At 37.5% G+C, this 18008-nt stretch overlaps 1 protein-coding gene across 3 annotated transcripts in view; it reads left to right on the plus strand.

The window, feature by feature from the left end:
* LOC308692683 (cilia- and flagella-associated protein 91-like) overlaps positions 1 to 14696 on the plus strand; it is a gene marked incomplete at its 5' end in the record, with an annotated part of 47112 nt that extends 32416 nt beyond the window's left edge. For all 3 annotated transcript variants that reach the window (XM_081368922.1, XM_081368923.1, XM_081368924.1), the window contains 9 exons: positions 2603 to 2785; positions 3244 to 3377; positions 3472 to 3585; positions 6793 to 6864; positions 6954 to 7100; positions 7312 to 7533; positions 10152 to 10300; positions 11215 to 11297; positions 14311 to 14696. In XM_081368922.1, coding sequence (XP_081225048.1) covers positions 2603 to 2785; positions 3244 to 3377; positions 3472 to 3585; positions 6793 to 6864; positions 6954 to 7100; positions 7312 to 7533; positions 10152 to 10300; positions 11215 to 11297; positions 14311 to 14567 — 1361 coding nt within the window. In that variant the 3' untranslated portion in view covers positions 14568 to 14696. The remainder of the gene's footprint in view (positions 1 to 2602; positions 2786 to 3243; positions 3378 to 3471; positions 3586 to 6792; positions 6865 to 6953; positions 7101 to 7311; positions 7534 to 10151; positions 10301 to 11214; positions 11298 to 14310) is intronic.
* Between the last annotated feature and the right edge of the window lie 3312 nt (positions 14697 to 18008).

The following is an 18008-nucleotide window of genomic DNA, read 5'->3' on the forward strand; positions in this document are numbered from 1 at the left end:
AGAAACAGACGGACAGGCAGACACAAGACAAGACTCATGACATTGACTGCTCCATGACACAATTAGCACACTGCTGCCAGTCCACACGGGGGTTGTGTTGTATGAGCCAAGGGTGACCGAGAACGATGGGTGCAAGGGAGGAGTCCATGATGTAAAATGAAAGTCTTTCAGTGTGATTGCCAGACGTGACGAGAGTGATGGTTTCAGTGGTGAATTCGGTGGTGGGAAGATCTTGACCGTTGAGTGCACAAACTGAGATCTTGTGTGTGAGGGGTTTGAAGGGAACATGAAATTTGAGTGCAAACGAATAGTCCATGAATTACCTTCAGCCCCGGAGTCCAACAGTGCACGACAGTCGTGGGTGTGTGTTGACCATCTAAGTCTTACCGGGAGGAGCGTAGATGTTGATGAGGTCTTCTCGGCGGATGAGGTCTTCTCGGCCGAGCTCGCCCCACCTGCATGGGCTCATGATCGTAAGCGGGGCTGAAACGTTGATTCTCAGCTCCTCCGGACAACTGACTGGACAGAACCCATCTCTCGACTCTGGTCAAACGTGCATCGACTCTTAAAGCCAGTTCAATGAGTCCATTGAGGGATGTGGGGAGATCCAGGGTGTAGATTTCTCTCTGGATGCGGTCAGCCAGCCCATGCAGGAACATGTCCCACTGCGCCTCCTCGTTCCATTGACACTCTGCCACTAATGTCCGAAATTCGATGGAGAAATCTGATACTGATCTCTCTCCTTGACGCAGATCAGCGAGAATTCTAGCCGCTTCTCTCCTGGCAACCGCCCGATCGAACACTTGCTTCATTTCAGCGGCGAGTGTCTGGAACGAGGCACAGCATGGGTCCTGGTTCTCCCACACCGCCGTCCCCCAAAGCGCCGCCTTCCCTGATAGCAGCGTTTAAACAAACGCAACTTTGGACTGTTCCGTATTGAAGGTTCTGGGTTGCAGTGCAAAATGCATGGAACAACGAGTGAGGAATGCCCTGCAGAAACTGGGCTCACCTGAATACAATTCCGGCACTGGTAGTCGAGGCTCTGCCTGGGAAGGATTCGCTGGTGGTGTGGGGGGAACAGGCGGTGTGGGCGGCACAGCGGTAGCTCGCAAAAGTTGTAACTGCTGGGTGAGCTCGGACACCTGCGCCACTAGAGCTTGAACTGCTCTCCCTGTGCCATTGATGTTCTTCTCACAGGAATCCATCCTCTGAATGCTGTTGTTGACGAAAGCTTGAAGAGACGCTGACGATTCACTCACTGCTTCCATAGCGGGGTCAGATCGTTCTGTCATGTTAATAATGGCAAGGAAGCAATATGCAAGTAAAACTCTTCTTTATTGGTAAATGTAGAAAATGATGGAGACACGACCACGGGGTGTGGCGCAGAGACCTCGATGGCCAACAGAGTGCAGGTGAAATGATCAGAAGAGATGAAGTGATGATGATGGTGAATAATCCAGAACACGGAGACGAATACACGACCAGGAACACAGGAACAGGAACAAAGCTCACAAACTGGACGTCAACCGGGATCAGGAACCACACACACGAAAACACCAAACGATCTGACAAAGGAGAGGACAAAACGGTGAGTATAAATAGGTATAGTGGATGAGCTGCAGCTGGTGTCTGAGAGTGAGACCAGCTGATCGCTAATTAGTGCTGATGGGCTGGTCACGCCCCCTACTCACACACCCACACACGTATAACAACAAAGACACTAGACAAGAAGGAAACAGTGAATTCATGAACCGTGACAAATATTAGGAAAAACCTGGCTTTCAGATATTCCGTGAGATGACAGGATTAACAAGTTAGTTTGACTTCCATGGCACTTTGTAAACAAATAATTGTTATATAAAATATATAAACAAACAAAAAAAATAAACCTTATGAGGGAGCATGACCCGGGACCCCGCTACGGTTCACACTTCAACTGGACTCAGAAGTGCCAATTCATGTGTGAAAATGATTCTTCATGCTCCCTCTGCCATTCTTTCACAATTTGAGCCTGATGAATCTTGACATTGTCATCCTGGAATATGGCCATGATGTGTCTTCCTATATGGTTGCTTATGAAATAAAAAGCTACACTTTCCATCAATTAGGGTTAAAAGACCTGTTGCCAAACATATAACATGCTAGAAACATAATAATCACTGCAATAATGATCCAGTCATTGACTAAAGTATTTGCCTATTTAGTATTTGCGACCTTTTTTTTTTTTGGCAGCAGTGTATTTCTTCACTGTTTTAATTGTTATAATTTAAATAATAAAATATTCTGTAAATAATAATAATAATAACATATTATTAACAAAATAACAAAATTATTATTGTTGTTTTTGTATAGTCATATTGAATGGGGAAAACTGTACTAGCACTAGACTTTTATTCTGTTGGTTTTCATGAGTCAGAATAAAAAGTCATCATTCCCAAAATCACTTATTTAAAGCTAAATAAAGCATAGCATGTATTGAGAGCTGTCAGGACATTTTTGGGTTTAAATCAGATTATGTGTTTAAATCAGATTACCCTCATTTATAAAAATAAGCATTTAAAAACTGACATAATTTAAACTAACGTCTTTCTGTTTCTCACAGCAATGCGGAAGCTTCTGGCAAATCGCAAGAATGTGGAGGGAAAGCTGGAGAGACGTGATATTATAAAGGATTATTCTGATTATGGGTCTCAGACATACGCTCCTCTGTCTCGGACTGGCCAGATCCCCAAGCGAAATTCCAACCGCTATGTGGTGAAGAGTCCCTTTCTCAGCACGTATCAAGGTCTGCTTCTGCTTGCACATCAGCTAGGTTATTTTCCTTCTGACTCTTCAGGACACACTAACGTTTCTTATTAATTATTTTTAATCAATTTATTCACATGTACTTTCTTTCTTTCTTTCTTTCTTTCTTTCTTTCTTTCTTTCTTTCTTTCTTTCTTTCTTTCTTTCTTTCTTTCTTTCATTAAAATTTTTCTTCTTCCAAATCAAATCATGTGTCTCATTGAGGAAAGATGTGCTATGACTTTTCTAAGCAATTACAATGATTTCTAAGCTAACAGTGTTCACCTGGTGGATGAAAAAAGGGTAAAATAAATAAATAATTCTCTCCAGATCAAAATATTATAGAGACTTAGGGGTTGGATCTTTTCACAGCACACCACTGACTTCTTTTTCCGAAAAATTCTTTTATCTCGTTTAAAATAAGGGATAAAGACCTGCAGTATCATCTCTGTTTCTTAGGTCTGTTGGAACTGGAGGCAGGTCTTTCTCCATCCGTCATCGAGCCTCAAATTAAAGTGCCAAGACCTAAAGAGACTAAAGGCTTCATCACACGCTCAGACCGCAGAGATCTAGAGCTCATGAAGACTCATCAGGTAATGAGCTGCTGGGTGCTTTTCACACTTACTCACTCTGTGGGAAGAGAAAATGAAGTGGCAGATATCACCCTGAGCTCTCCTTTCCCACTAGGCTCTGAAAGAGAAAAAGGTCTGCAGGGTGGAAAAGAAGCCTCTGCGGTTCCTCTTTAAGAAGGAAAAACCTGCTCCACGACCCCTAACCCCTGCGGTGGATGAGCCCCCTGAGGTACAGCCCACGTTCATGCTCTAGACAATTCAGGTCTTCCTTCTGACGTGCAGTTTGCAAGTCAAAACATGTGTGAATACGGGCGGTTTGGATAGCTTTAGGTATAAGCACATCTATGTGATTCTCTAAACTCACTACTTGAGTGTTCCTTCATGGTTTTCATGATAATGTCAAATTAAAAGTTTTATTCTAGTGTATTTTATGATGTTTTAATAATCTTTTGTTGTGCTTTAAAGGATCACTCCGACTTTTTGGGACTTTAGCTTATTCACAGTATCCCCCAGAGTTAGATAAGTCCATACATACCTTTTTCATTTCTGTGCGTTCTGTAAGTGTTATTTGACGCACCCACCGCTAGCCTAGCTTAGCACAAAGACTGGATGTAAATGGATAATGGTAGCATACTAATCCCAATAAGAGACAAAATAATGCAAACATTTTCCTATTTACATGTTGTGATCTGTATAATCACAGCGTGTACAAATAACAAGGCTATATGAGACAGAGACCATTTTTAATCGTATAAATACTGGGAACTATATTCTCACTAGGCGTAGGAGCACAGCTAACGTTACTTGGGCGGAGTGGCTACTTGGGCGGAGTGATTAGCGCAGCACACGAGACGCCCTGTTGATGGTTCCGTAAACAAAACAAACGTGACTAACTAGCTAGACGTGACTCGTGATCATGGCTGACTTTTAGGAATTGTCAGAGGAATTTTACTGTGTATGAAACCAAGATCCCGAACCATATAGTTTTGAGCTAGAATACACAGACGAGGAGTTACAAACTTTGGAAGCTGTTCATTAGCAAGTTGAATGTTACAGTCCTGAGAGTTACATTTAGCACCGCTCATTTGTTATTGAGCGATACAGTGTGTTCATGACAACACAATAATAACAATAAAGGGGATACACGGAGCCCCTATTCACGTAATAGTGTCACTACTAAGGTTACATTACATTAGCATGGCACTGTTACAGTATGGCTAATGTTAGTCATCTCAAAACATAACGGAACACTTACCGCAGCAACAGGTGATCCAATTTGTCCTGTCTTTATTATCGATGGGTTGGCTGTATCCTTTAGCACACGTTTCATGGTCCGTGTGGCAACTTGCATTTTTTCAAAATAGTTGTCTATAGTAAAATGTTCAGAGCAAACGAAATACTTTGTGATGCTGTTTACAGGTTTGTTTGTAGCCATCGATTCATCAGGTCAGCGTTTTTGGTTGGAATTCTATGAAACATCATAGTATTACCTGGTCTCCCCTGTTTATTGTCGCAGCTCTTTACAATACAGCGAACACCCATGATTGTAAACTATAAATTTACTATCTAGTAATTGCTGACTCTATTACTCCAACTCTAAGCGAACTCTCTGCTCCTCACCACAGGGCGTCTCGTGTGCTGCGCTAATCACTCCGCCCAAGTAGCGGTGCTCCTACGCCTAGTGAGAATATAGTTCCCAGTATTTATACGATTAAAAATGGTCTCTGTCTCACATAGGCTTGTTATTTGAACACGCTGTGACTATACAGATCACAACATGTAAATAGGAAAATGTTTGCATTATTTTGTCACTTATTGGGATTAGTATGCTACCATTATCCATTTACATCCAGTCTTTGTGCTAAGCTAGGCTAGCGGTGGGTGCGTAAAATAACACTTACAGAACGCTAAAGTCCCAAAGCTAAAGTCCCAAAAAGTCGGAGTTTTCCTTTAATGAAGTACACTTATTTAGATTTGTTGACTAACATACTAAAGCACATACTAAAGTACTTGATTAGAATTTTAACTGTAATGTGTTATTTGATATTACATTTACATTTCTATGGCCAGGGGCCAGTTGCATAAACACAGCCATTATGTTAAGACTGTAGTATGACCAACTAGAAGTTAGTTAGGGGTAATCTGTCTTACTTTTGGGGATCAAATTAGACCAATCTAAGATTCTATGGACCTGACTTAAAAAAAGTCATGAGCAGTCTTAAAGAAAAAAGATTGATGACTGACTTGTAAGATTAGTCTTAGAAGTTTATGCAACCGGCCTGGTTCCACAGACATGGCTAAGATTAAACCAGGATTATGCCTTAGTTCAGTTTGGACAGTTATTTATAGACAGATTTATAGACGGTTATTTGGACAGCTTTTATAAACAGGTTCTAAAAAACATTACTGGTGTGCATTTTGTAACAAAACAATGGCACTGACATATTTTAAGATTAAACAGTTAAAAAACAGCTATTACTTACTAGTAATATACATTAATGTGTAATTACAAATATATTTAAATACATGACATACAAGGTTAAATAGAAATTACTAAATTGATGATTAAAGCATATTTTAGTTTACCATAAATGCTTGTCGTACATTCGGCAGTACACTTTAACCAATTTTTTTTTACCATATTTCAAAGACAATAGAAGTCCTACTTAAGTGTCAAAAGCACTCTAAAGTTCAAATAATTGCATTTAATATAAATTTGAACTATAATACATCATCATGTAATTGCAATTAACATGCAAGTTCCGCAAAACATTACATTCAGTTTCAGAAATTATTTTAAAGTATATTATTTCTGTAATAAGTACTCTTTAAAAAAGTGTTCTAAAGTGTAAGTTTTTTTTCACAATGTGGTCAAAGGTCTTAATGGAACCAAAGTGACCTGAAGATACTATACCGTTCAAAAGTTTCTGGTATATGATTTTTTTTTATTAAGGAAATCAAAACTTTTTTCAGCAACGACACATGTTGTCAAATTGATCATACTGTAAGTGACAGTAAAGACATTTCTAATGTTAAAAAAGATTTCTATTTTAAACAAATGCTATTCTTTTGAAAAGTTTCTTAAGCAGCAAATCAGCATATGAGAACGATTTATGAAGGATCATGTGACACTGAAGACTGGAGTAATGATGCTGGAAATTAAGATCTACCATCACAGGCATAAATTACATTTTAATATATTAAATAGAAATCAACTAATTTAAAATGTAATCATATTTCATAATACTGCAGTTTTTACTGTATTATTTAATAAATAAATAATAAATGCAGCATTGGTGAGCATAAGAGACATCTTTCAAAATCATTAAAAAATCTTACTGGACCCAAACTTTTGAATTGGGTCTTTGTATCATTTATTATGTCATTCTGTTTGTATGTCTCATTTATCATTCTGAGACATCAATATCTATAACAGGGAGATGAGGAAAAGGAACTGGCCATCATCTTTCTGCAGAAAGTGCTCAGAGGAAGATCCACCCAGAATCAGGTAAGGCTCAGTGGGGGGAGCGTTTTTTTTTAACGGATGTCTTGTGTAGTTGTTGATGTGAATGGATAATGACGTCTGTTGCGTGTCAGATGTTCGAGGAAAAGGAGAAACGATTGGAACTGATCCAAGAACTGCGTACCACGCACGCACTGCAGAAGGAGGAACAGGACAAGAAGGAGGCGGAAAAACAGGCCACACTCGCCTTGCAGAGACAGAGAGACATCCAGTCTGACAGAGTAAGACCGGAGATATAAATGATTCAGATATGATAATAAGCACCTACTGTACCATGAGAACTTTGACAGATTTGTTTCACGATCTGAAAAAAAAACAAAAAAAACAATCACTGTGAACAAAACAATGATGCAAGAATTGACTATAATAAGCTATAGTAACTCAGTTATGAAACTGATTAGATTCTTCTAATTCCTTCTGTCTTTCTCTCAGGTGTCTCAGATTGAGTCCTGTGTTGCTGGCCTGTCTGGGGGAGTGATCGTGGACATGCTGGACTTTATGTCTAAAGAGTTGGTCCGGCTGCAGGAGGAAAGGCGAATCCACGCCTTTACGCTATTGGCTGAGAGAGACCGGCGTATTCGTGAGGCTGAGGAGAGTGGAAGGCGGCAGATAGAGGAAAGGAGACGCAGAGAGGAGGATGAGATATTTAAACAGGTCACTAGAATATCAGTGTCAGTGGACAATAAATGTGCTCTTATTTCTACCCGACAAAATCCCTTGAACATACACAACCGTTCAAAAGTATGGGTTTGGGTTTTTGAAAGAAATTAATATTTTAATGCAGCAAGGACACATTAAATTGATCAAAAGTGACAGTAAATTTTTTTTAATGTTACAAAATCTTCTGTTTCAAGTAAATGCTGTTCTTTTGAACTTTCTATTCATCAAATATACCTTAAAAAGAAAATGTATCATCGTTGGCACCAAAAAAAATATTAAGCAGCACAACTGTTTTCAACATTGATAATAATAGGAAATGTTTCTTGAGCAACAAATCAACATATTAGAACGATTTCTGAAGGATCATGTGACAAGATTGGAGTAGGGGAGACCGGGGATGGTTGTAACAGTTTTGACCTTTCTGTCTATATCTTGTAGTACTTTGAAGTCAGTGTGTTCAAAATGTGATCCAAACTAGTTACAAGTGTCTGCTATTAAATGACATAGCTATTATCTTTGCAACACAAACAGAAAATGCATGGTTTAGTTTCAAACACGAGGAGTGAAATGTTACAATTCACCCCATAGTCTGGGTTAGTTGTAACATACCCTGGGGTGAGATGTAACATTATAATATCCACCAGGGTGATATGTAACATAATGAAATAAGGATTTTGACAAAAAAATTATTTTGAAAGGTTTTTATTCAACACTGACTTTTCAATATAACTGATGTGTGTGTGTGTGTGTGTGTGTGTGTCACTCTCAGTCATAGTAATTGACCATTATAAATTGAACTTGAACACAAACATTTTTTGTTTGTAAGCATGTTTGTTACTGCCAGTGTTAGTATTGGCCATAATAAAATTGAACACTTGAACATTGTGTGTGTGTGTGTATGTGCGTGTGCGTGCGCGCGCGCGTGTGTGTGTGTGTGTGTGTGTGTGTGTGTGTGTGTGTGTGTGTGTGTGTGTGTGTACCTGTTTTTCTATCCCGGTGGGGACTTCAACCTGAATGCACACAGACTCATGGGGACTCGTGTTACAGTGGGGACCTAAATTGAGGTCCCCATGGGTAAACAAGCTTATAAATCACGCAGAATTAGTTTTTTTGGAAATGTAAAAATGCAGAAAGTTTTCTGTGATGGGTAGGTTTAGGGGTAGGGTTAGTGTAAGGGGATAGAATATACAGTGTGTACAGTATAAAAACCATTACGTCTATGGAGAGTCCCCACAAAGATAGTAAACCAGACATGTGTGTGTGTGTGTGTGTGACTCTGTTGTTACTCTGTCATAGTAATTGACCATAATAAATTGAACTTGAAGACTTGAACATTCTATTTGTGTAAGCACGGTTGTTACTGTCAGTTTAGTATTGACTATGTTGTTACAACTAACCCAGAGTCTTGTTGTTACAACTAACCCAGAGTCATGTAGCCATGAACTAGCTCACCTTACAGCTAACAAGCAAAACATTAGCATTAACAACTTGCATGGAAAATATCTATACAGACACACAATAAACATAATAAAAGTTTGATGAGTTTAACTACAAAGCAGAAATTCCCATAACAAAAACAAAAAAAGTAAAAAAAGTAACTTTCTTATCTCAAAATTGTTTTTTCCACTCTAACATGAGCTGTGTCTGCCACAGGGCTCTACTTTATCACATGTGTATTAAGAACTAAACTGAGCATATGTGAAGTGAATCAGGTGATTTGTAACTAGTTCCTGATTGGACAGATTGGAATTGTTACAACTGACCCGTGTTACAACCATCCCCGGTCTCCCCTAATGGTGCTGAAAATTCAGCTTTGCGTCACAGGAATAAAATAGTTTGTCAAGAAGGCAAAACCTTCAGTCTTCAGTAAGAAAAAGATATCTAAAATAAGGATTTAAAAAATATATATATAACTAATTAAAACACTTCAACACGCATGTTTAAACAACTATAAAATCAGAAATGGACTTTCACTGTCGGCACTCCTGCTCGTGTGATGAGAGATGACACTGTGCGGTTCATGCGCGGCTTTTCAAAATGTCACGAAGCACAATAGTCACATAATATTCTATTTCAACATGAAAACTACAGCTAGGCAAATTAAAGAAAAGTGATAATGATTCTTAGATAGATTCTAGCATGAATTAGCAAACTGCTAACATGTTTTAGCATTGCAAGCATGTTTCTACTATGAATTAACACATTGCTACCGTGTTTTACCATTTGTTGCTACCATGTTTTAACATGTTGCTTACATGATTTAGCATTATTGTTTGCTTTTTCTAACATGATTTAACACGTGTGTCTAGCATTAACAATGTTAGCATGTTTCTAACATCAATTAGCACATTGTTAGCATGTTTTAACATTTTTTTAAGATGTTGCTAGCATTATGTTTCTAGCATGAATTGAGAAACTGCTTACATGTTATCTTTGATCAAATTAATGGAGCCTTGATGAGAGACTCTGATCGACCTCAAACTTTTGAATGGTAGTGTGTGTTTGTGTATATATGTGTATTTTTTTTTCTCCAATATTGGAGAACTGGCAGCTCTCTAGTCTTCTGTTTCTATCAGAGATCTCTTGTCTATCTGTATATCTTTTGGTATCAGGTGGTCAAGGTGCACCAGGACACAGTAAACATGTACCTGGAGGATGTCATCCTGGGCTCCACTAACCAGACAGCTGATGCCCAGGCCAGAGAGGAGATACACCGTAAGGCTGAGGAGCTGGACAACATCACCTATGCCATGGAGGAGACGTACGTTTCTAGTCTCAAATGCTATGACATCCAATTAAACCAGTTTGAAAATCTCACAACCAAATTGCTTATTGATGACAATGAACAACAAACTCTTATAATCATGCTGGTCTTTTCAGCATGGTAAAAATCTTTCAAACTGTCAAAACAGAACACTTCACTGCACTAAAGAAAAGGAATAAAATAAATAAATACACCTTTAGATTTCAGTATATTGACAAGATTCTGACATTCAAGACATGTTTGTCACTAGGTTTTATTAGATTCAAGATCACTGATGAGCTGCCAAGGATGAATCAGTTGAGAATAGGCCCAAACATTTTGTTTTATTTTACTATTACTTTAACCACAATCTCTTCATTCATACTTTCATAAGTGTTTAGTTATGGCGGAAGCTATGAAATAGAGACCTTGATAAAATAATGCATGTAAGGTGTACAGATGACTCACTTCTGCTTTCAGAAGGTCCTGAAAATAAAATATACAACGCCATGCTTAGATTTGTCAGACTCAGCAGGGTGACTTCCACCCATTGTGTTCAGCCTGTTCAAAAACTCTTATACTTCAAGGCAAAATGCAGAGAAACACAGTTACAGCCTAAGAAATATGTAATGTATGAAAAACATCTATGTCCACATATTCCTTCCCTCAATAAATAATAAATTATGGATGTCAGATGTGACAGCACAGCTGTGGGAAATCACTAGAATCAGGATACTGTGTATTTGCAGTCATATAAATAAACTAATAAACATTGAATAACCAAGTTACAGAGATCATTGTTGTGTTTCCTTCGGTGAGACTGCCAGCATTGATTGTTTTAGAGCATTTTCTTTGTCACAAACCAAATGAATCAGCTCTAATCGGCCTGTGTTGTGTCTTTCTTGGTCTGTGTATACGTGCAAGAGGAGCAGTCAGCAGTCAGAAGAGATTGTGGCAGAACTCGTCTACAGATTCCTCATTCCAGAGGTCCAGAAGAAAGATGTCAGAGAAAGAGGTGGGTTATTCAATCAGGCAGATAATCAGTAAAATACCAAACTATTACAGGCCAAGCCAAATTAGTCCTCAATGTCATTATCTTCTCCCCTCATGCCATTTAAAGAAAGCATTAAAAGAATAAACAGAATGTACCAATATTCAAGTCATGCTATACTGTATGTTTCAAGCTTATTACGAGGACTTTAAAGGGGTGCCATTGCTACCTGAAAACATCTTAGCGTCAACACTTATAACTTTTTTTTTTTATTATATGAATAATAAAATGAATCTGTATATATATATACAGCGGGGGAAATAAGTATTGAACACGTCATCATTTTTCTCAGTAAATATATTTCCAAAGGTGCTATTGACATGAAATTTTCACCAGATGTTGTTAACAACCCAAGTAAGCCATACATACAAAGAAACAAACAAAAATAAGTTCAGAAATTAAGTTATGTGTAATAATGTGAAATGACACAGGGAAAAAGTATTGAACACATGAAGAAAGGGAGGCGCAAAAAGGCATGGAAAGCCAAGACAGCTGCTGAAAACTTATAGTAATTAAAAAGCAATCCAGCCCCCTGTCAGTGGAAATTTATAACAGCTGGTTTAGTCCTAAATGATGGCCTACAAAAATGTCTCATTGCCAAGGTGTCACACAAGACACATCTCATGGTGGGTAAAAGCAAAGAGCTGTCTCAAGACATTCGCAACCTAATTGTTGCAAAACATAATGATGGCATTGGTTATAGGCGCCATTCTAAGCTTCTGAATGGTCCAGTGAGCACTTTTGGGGCCATAATACGGAAGTGGAAAGACAATAATTTCACCATAAATTTGCCGCGACCAGTGCTCCTCACAAGATTTCTGATAGAGGAGTGAAAAGAATAATCAGAAGAGTTGTCCAAGAGCCAAGGATCACTTGTGGAGAGCTTCAAAAAGACCTGCATATAGCAGGTACTGTTGTCTCAAAGAAAACAGTAAGTAATGCACTCCACCGTTATGGCCTGAATGCCTGCTCACCACACAAGACTCCATTACTTAAGAAAAAAGCATGTTGAAGCTCATTTAAAGTTTGCTGCACAACATTTGGAAAAGCCAGTGAAATACTGGGAGAATATAGTGTGGTCACATGAGAGCAAAATTTAACTGTTTGGATGCCATAATACACACCATATTTGGAGGAGAAATGGCAGTGCACATTACCCTAAAAACACCATACAACTTGGTGTTGGCTCTTGGACAACTCTTCTGATTATTCTTTTCACTCCTCTATCAGAAATCTTGTGAGGAGCACTGGTCGCGGCAAATTTATGGTGAAATTATTGTCTTTCCACTTCCGTATTATGGCCCCAAAAGTGCTCACTGGACCATGCCATCATCATGTTTTGCAACAATTAGGTTGCGAAGGTCTTGAGACAGCTCTCTCTCTCTCTCTCTCTCTCTCTCTCTCTCTCTCTCTCTATATATATATATATATATATATATATATATATATATATATATATATATATATATATATATATATAATAATAATTGTGGAGGTTACACATTTAAAATAAATTTATAAAATTATTAAAATGTTTAAATATAACATGATTCAATTAATTACAAAACGTGAAAACATTGGCATTGCAAGTAGAACCATTCCAGCTGAAAATATATCTTTAGTGTTGCTCTTGAGTTTAAGTCTGTAATCTGCATTTGAAACATTATAACTGTAAAGTACTTCAGCTTGAAGTTGAGTGACATGAGGATGGGTATACACTGGAACATTGTCCTTTTTTGTTATTGCTGAGATATAAATGTGGCATAAAAGCTGGACGTCATGGCCAATTTCTGAGGGGTTACAGACCGCAAACGTTGAGAACAAAGGCATATTCAAAAATGAACTCAGGCTATTTCTACACAGCATTTCAGTTTATTGGCATTAATACTGCTAAGTGTAGTGCACTCCATGAATGTCTTAAAAAGATTTGAAAAGCCTCATGCAGATCTTTTTCATGCATAAATTGTCACCTGACCAGTATTTGTTAAGCTTGAATTTTTAGTGACCTGTGAATTTGACGTTATCAGTATGTGTGTGTATCACAGTCATGCCATGTGGCCTGTGTTAAATATTCAATTAATTATACTTGCAATTTACCATGGTTAGTTTTTAATTTGCCAGTAAAAAAGTGGGTTGTGACCATGACTGTCAGCCTTCATAAACAACAAAAAAGCTACATAAATTATCAGAAAGGAACATGAAAGTGTTCTAATTAATTGTGATTTTTTTCTTAAAAAACATTGTTGAATGGTGCTGTTATAATGCAACACAGAAGTGGCACACCCACTCTATTATTAGGCTGACTTTTACTTGAAACCACATGACATAAATATTTCGAGATTTTATCACTATTTAACATACTGATCTAACAGTGGTATTTGCTTTAGAACCCGTTGAACATCAAGTGGCGACCCAACACAATCAAAAAGGTTTATTGTACTAAAGTAAACAAAATGTCCTTAAAATCAAAATTTTAAATGAATTTAGATGAATAATTCTAATATAACAGTAATTATAATAATAATTATTAAATATCTATAAACCGTTTAAATAATTAAACTATTAATTTCTACAACCAGTAATTCCTCACAAAAAATACTTTGTGGTATATATTTCATATTTTCTTTAACCTTTGTTCATGGTTTGAGGATAAGGGAATGTTACACAACCTTTGGCATCGGTCTAATTTGGCTGCTTTTACCAAGTGACAGATAAATTTGTGCCAAATCATCATGCCTGTTATATTTAACCCTATAATAGTACTAATATAATAAAATATATATTAGTATAAATATAGGTTAATACTAATTTCTGTTACATACCCTTACAATATTTCAGCCGAATATAAATTCTTAATGTAAACTAGATGTGTTCTGTCTCACCACTCTATCAGAACAGACATAAGAGCCAATCTCTGGTTGCGGCCCACTAGTTAAAACCCACTTTAAAAATGCAAACTTTGCTCATTTTCTTTTAGTTCGCCAGAGCCAGAGAAGGCATCTGCAAGCAGCCCGTTCAATCATCAGTAGCAGTCTAGGATCTTCTGCGGTCTCAAATCGGCCCCCATCCCCCTCAGACAGAGCCTCTTCAGCAGTCCTGAATGACATTCTCAGCCAAGTAGAGGAGGCTGTTCCCAGAACCATGACCCCTAGAGACCCTGGACCAGCACAAAACAATCTGACCAGTGATCCAACAGCAGACAATCACAACGGGAATGGAAAACATGCAGACTAAGCCCAAGGGCAGCACTACAAACCATTAATATAGTCCTACATGTAAATGTTTGCATTAGTTGTCATAGTTTGAGCATAAAGCAGCTTGTGTTAATAGTTACACAATAAAACCAGCATTTAATTTATCAGTAAATTACTCTATTTTACATTAATAATGGAACACATCACAGTTTGTAGACTACTCTGTACTCTGTTGTACAGCATAGACTTTTATAAATTCATTTTCATCTTTATGGAAAAAAAATTCAGGTAGAAATAGACCTACAGAATGTGTTTTACGCACTGATAGACTGGTTTTGCGTGAGGTCGAAAATACCCCCACGCAGATTTCACTCATGTACAAGTTGGTCACTTGAAATTAGAAGTAATAGTATACTTTATTGTCCCCGAAAGGAAATTTGTTGTGGACAACATGTTGCTGCATAGACATATAATAGACAGAACTCAGATTTTACACACTGAGCTCTGTCAGTTAAGAAGGAAAAATACCACTTAAAGATAGATGGGTTTACACTCAACTGCTCCATCTTTTTAATTAACAAGTGAGGTTGAATAGTGATAAAAGCAGAGCTAAAATTGATAAAAAGTAAACTTGCATAAGCTTTGTGTTTCCGTTTCAGAATCAAGTGTATGATGCTGTTAATAGCATCCTCAGTTCCCCTCCCTTGTCTATAGGCAAACTGTAAAGGATCTAAATTGTTAGCAACATCTGCTTTTAATATAGATACAATGCACTTTTCAAAACATTTCATAACCACAGACATTTAGCGCGACCGGTCTGAAATCATTATTATCTAAGGGTTTAGCTATCTTTAGAACTGGCATGATCACAGCCCTTTTCCAAAGGCTGGGAACAATACCGATGTCCAAAGATTTTTTAAATATAGGGAGCCAAGCTGGAGTCATTTTATCCCTTAAAACTCATATTTGATCATCAAAATTACATATTTAAAAGTTTTATTCCTTGAAAAAAAAATCTTCATGCCTTAAAATGGCTTGAATGTAACTCTACACCCTTGCTTCATTTAGTATACATGGTTATATCAATATGCAAATTAGCCCCACCTCCACTCACTCACACCAGCTCAGAGATTCACTCATTGACGATCACACTGTGTCAGAGGGATATGCAGCAACAATTTTGGCTCCGGTTCTTATCGATTCTCGATTCCGATTCTTTGAGTGGTGGAGTTGAAACGGGTCACATGCTTATTTCACAGAAAATTTCATTTTGATTCAATGGTTATTTAAAGTTTTACCGGGCTTTTTCAGCCACACTTTAGAGCACTTTAGAGCGCTAATGTCTGTTAACATGAGTATTTGCAAGCCTCCAAGCACAGACGTCACACTTTAAATCTTACCTGTTGCCTTTCACCATCCACTTATTTAGCTGCTGTCGCATCCCTTGACATGACATCTCCTTTTCCCTCTTTCTTTTTCTATTTTTAGCCCCCCACAGCTTTTTTGTTTTAGCCACCTTTTTCGACGACAACTCACTACTCTCGTACCTTCTAATGATGGAATCTTATGAGGGCGCCTACTCTAGCCTGTTAGTCCTCTAAAATGTTATATAACATTGAGGAAATGCAGAAATGATTTATAAACGCATGACAGCAGCTACATATAGAAAATATGTTTTCTATATGTAAAACATATAACCCCTCCATGGTGCCCTATGCGCCGCATATAGCGCATACCCACTTTTTGCCCCTAACATTTCTTAGGACAAATGTGTTTAAAATAGTTGTTGATCTGGTTTGCATCAATCAACAACTTATCTTTGATAACACCAGAAGAAGACTCCATAACACTAATGCTATTCTCAAAAATATGTTTGCTCTTTTCAAATCTTAAGTAAAAATTGTTTAAATCAATGGCTTTCTGTAAGTCATCAAGAGTAGATACAAAGTTCCTTGAGGGCTGCATATTAGTTATAGATTTCATAGAATCCCAAAGCTGTTTAGGATTAGACATGCTGAGCTGACCAACAGAAAGCTATTTGATTTGAAAGGGACTTCTGTTGAGCTGTACAAACTTCTGATTATGCTGTATATTGCTATGCTATTGACAAGGGATTGCTTGTTTTTGTTTTTTTTGCCAGCACAATTTCTAATCTACAGGGTCGGCCATTTATATGGATACACCGTAATAACATGGGAATGGTTGGTGATATTAAAGTCCTGTTTGTGGCACATTAGTATATGTGAGGGGGCAAACTCCTCAAGATGGGTGGTGACCATGACATATACTAATGTGCCACAAACAGGACTTTAATATCACCAACCATTCCCATGTTATTACGGTGTATCCATATAAATGGCCCACCCTGTACTAGTATGACCGCACCTTAATGCGACCACAGTAATTTGGCTATATTTTAAAACGCAGCAGTTTCATAATTCACTTTTGAGGCACAGTATCCCAGCTTAGAATAATATGTTCAAAGAACATTTTTCTAATCTTCCCGTTTAGTTATAAAAATTGTATTTCTGAATGTTCTGGTTATTTTTTTTTTTTACGTTCAAAAACCTATCATTAATTACTCAGTCTCATGTCATTCCAAACCTGTAAGACTTTCGTTCATCTTCGGAACACAAATGAAGATATTTTTAATAAAATCTGACAAGCTTTCTGTCCCTCCATTGACAGCTACGCAACTACCACTTTGACGCTTCAAAAAGTTCATAAAGAGATCGTAAAAACTAATCCATATGAATCGATTGATTTAGTCCAAATTTTCTGAAGAGACAATTAAGATCGCTTTATATGATGAACATATTGAATTTAGGCTTTTATTCACATATAAACATTCATAAACTCACCAGGCGCGCTGGAAGCTGTTTCATGGAGGGGGGGCTGGGGGCTGGGTTGGAAAATATGTGACGTCATTATGTTGTGGCCAACGACAAGACATGAAATTTCTCTTTACTGTATATGTGTTGTAGCCATTAAAGAAAACATTTAGTTTCATATTTATGTTTAAATATTATAGGCTAATGTTATTTTTTAATTTAATCAATGTTGATTATGAAAGTGAGCATATGCAGCCTGAGAAAGATAAAGATACATCATGAGATGCAATATGATTGGAGACATGGAGTGGGTAAGACATGTTTTTTACCACTTCATTGAGTTTTGTTTTGTAGAAAGACTATTTTTAAAAGATTTTCGTTTTGTATAAATTGTATCTTAATTTTGATCAATGTTTTATCAACCAATTGCCTGTATTTAATAAATAAGACGCAAATATATAGCAGACAATGTAATAAGGCACTGGCATGATCACTTGCATTGCACGTGAACTGGAGGGCACCAAAACTCAGCTTGTGCATCACAGATTTTAGAAATATAGGCTATTATAGAAAGCTTGAAAAGTCTACTTTTAAACGAAACTATTCAAAACGAAAAGAAATAGGCTCTCTGATTATATACTTTGAAATGT

Source organism: Scardinius erythrophthalmus (genome assembly GCF_964197995.2).
Source record: "Scardinius erythrophthalmus genome assembly, chromosome: 6".
NCBI lineage: Eukaryota > Metazoa > Chordata > Actinopteri > Cypriniformes > Leuciscidae > Scardinius > Scardinius erythrophthalmus.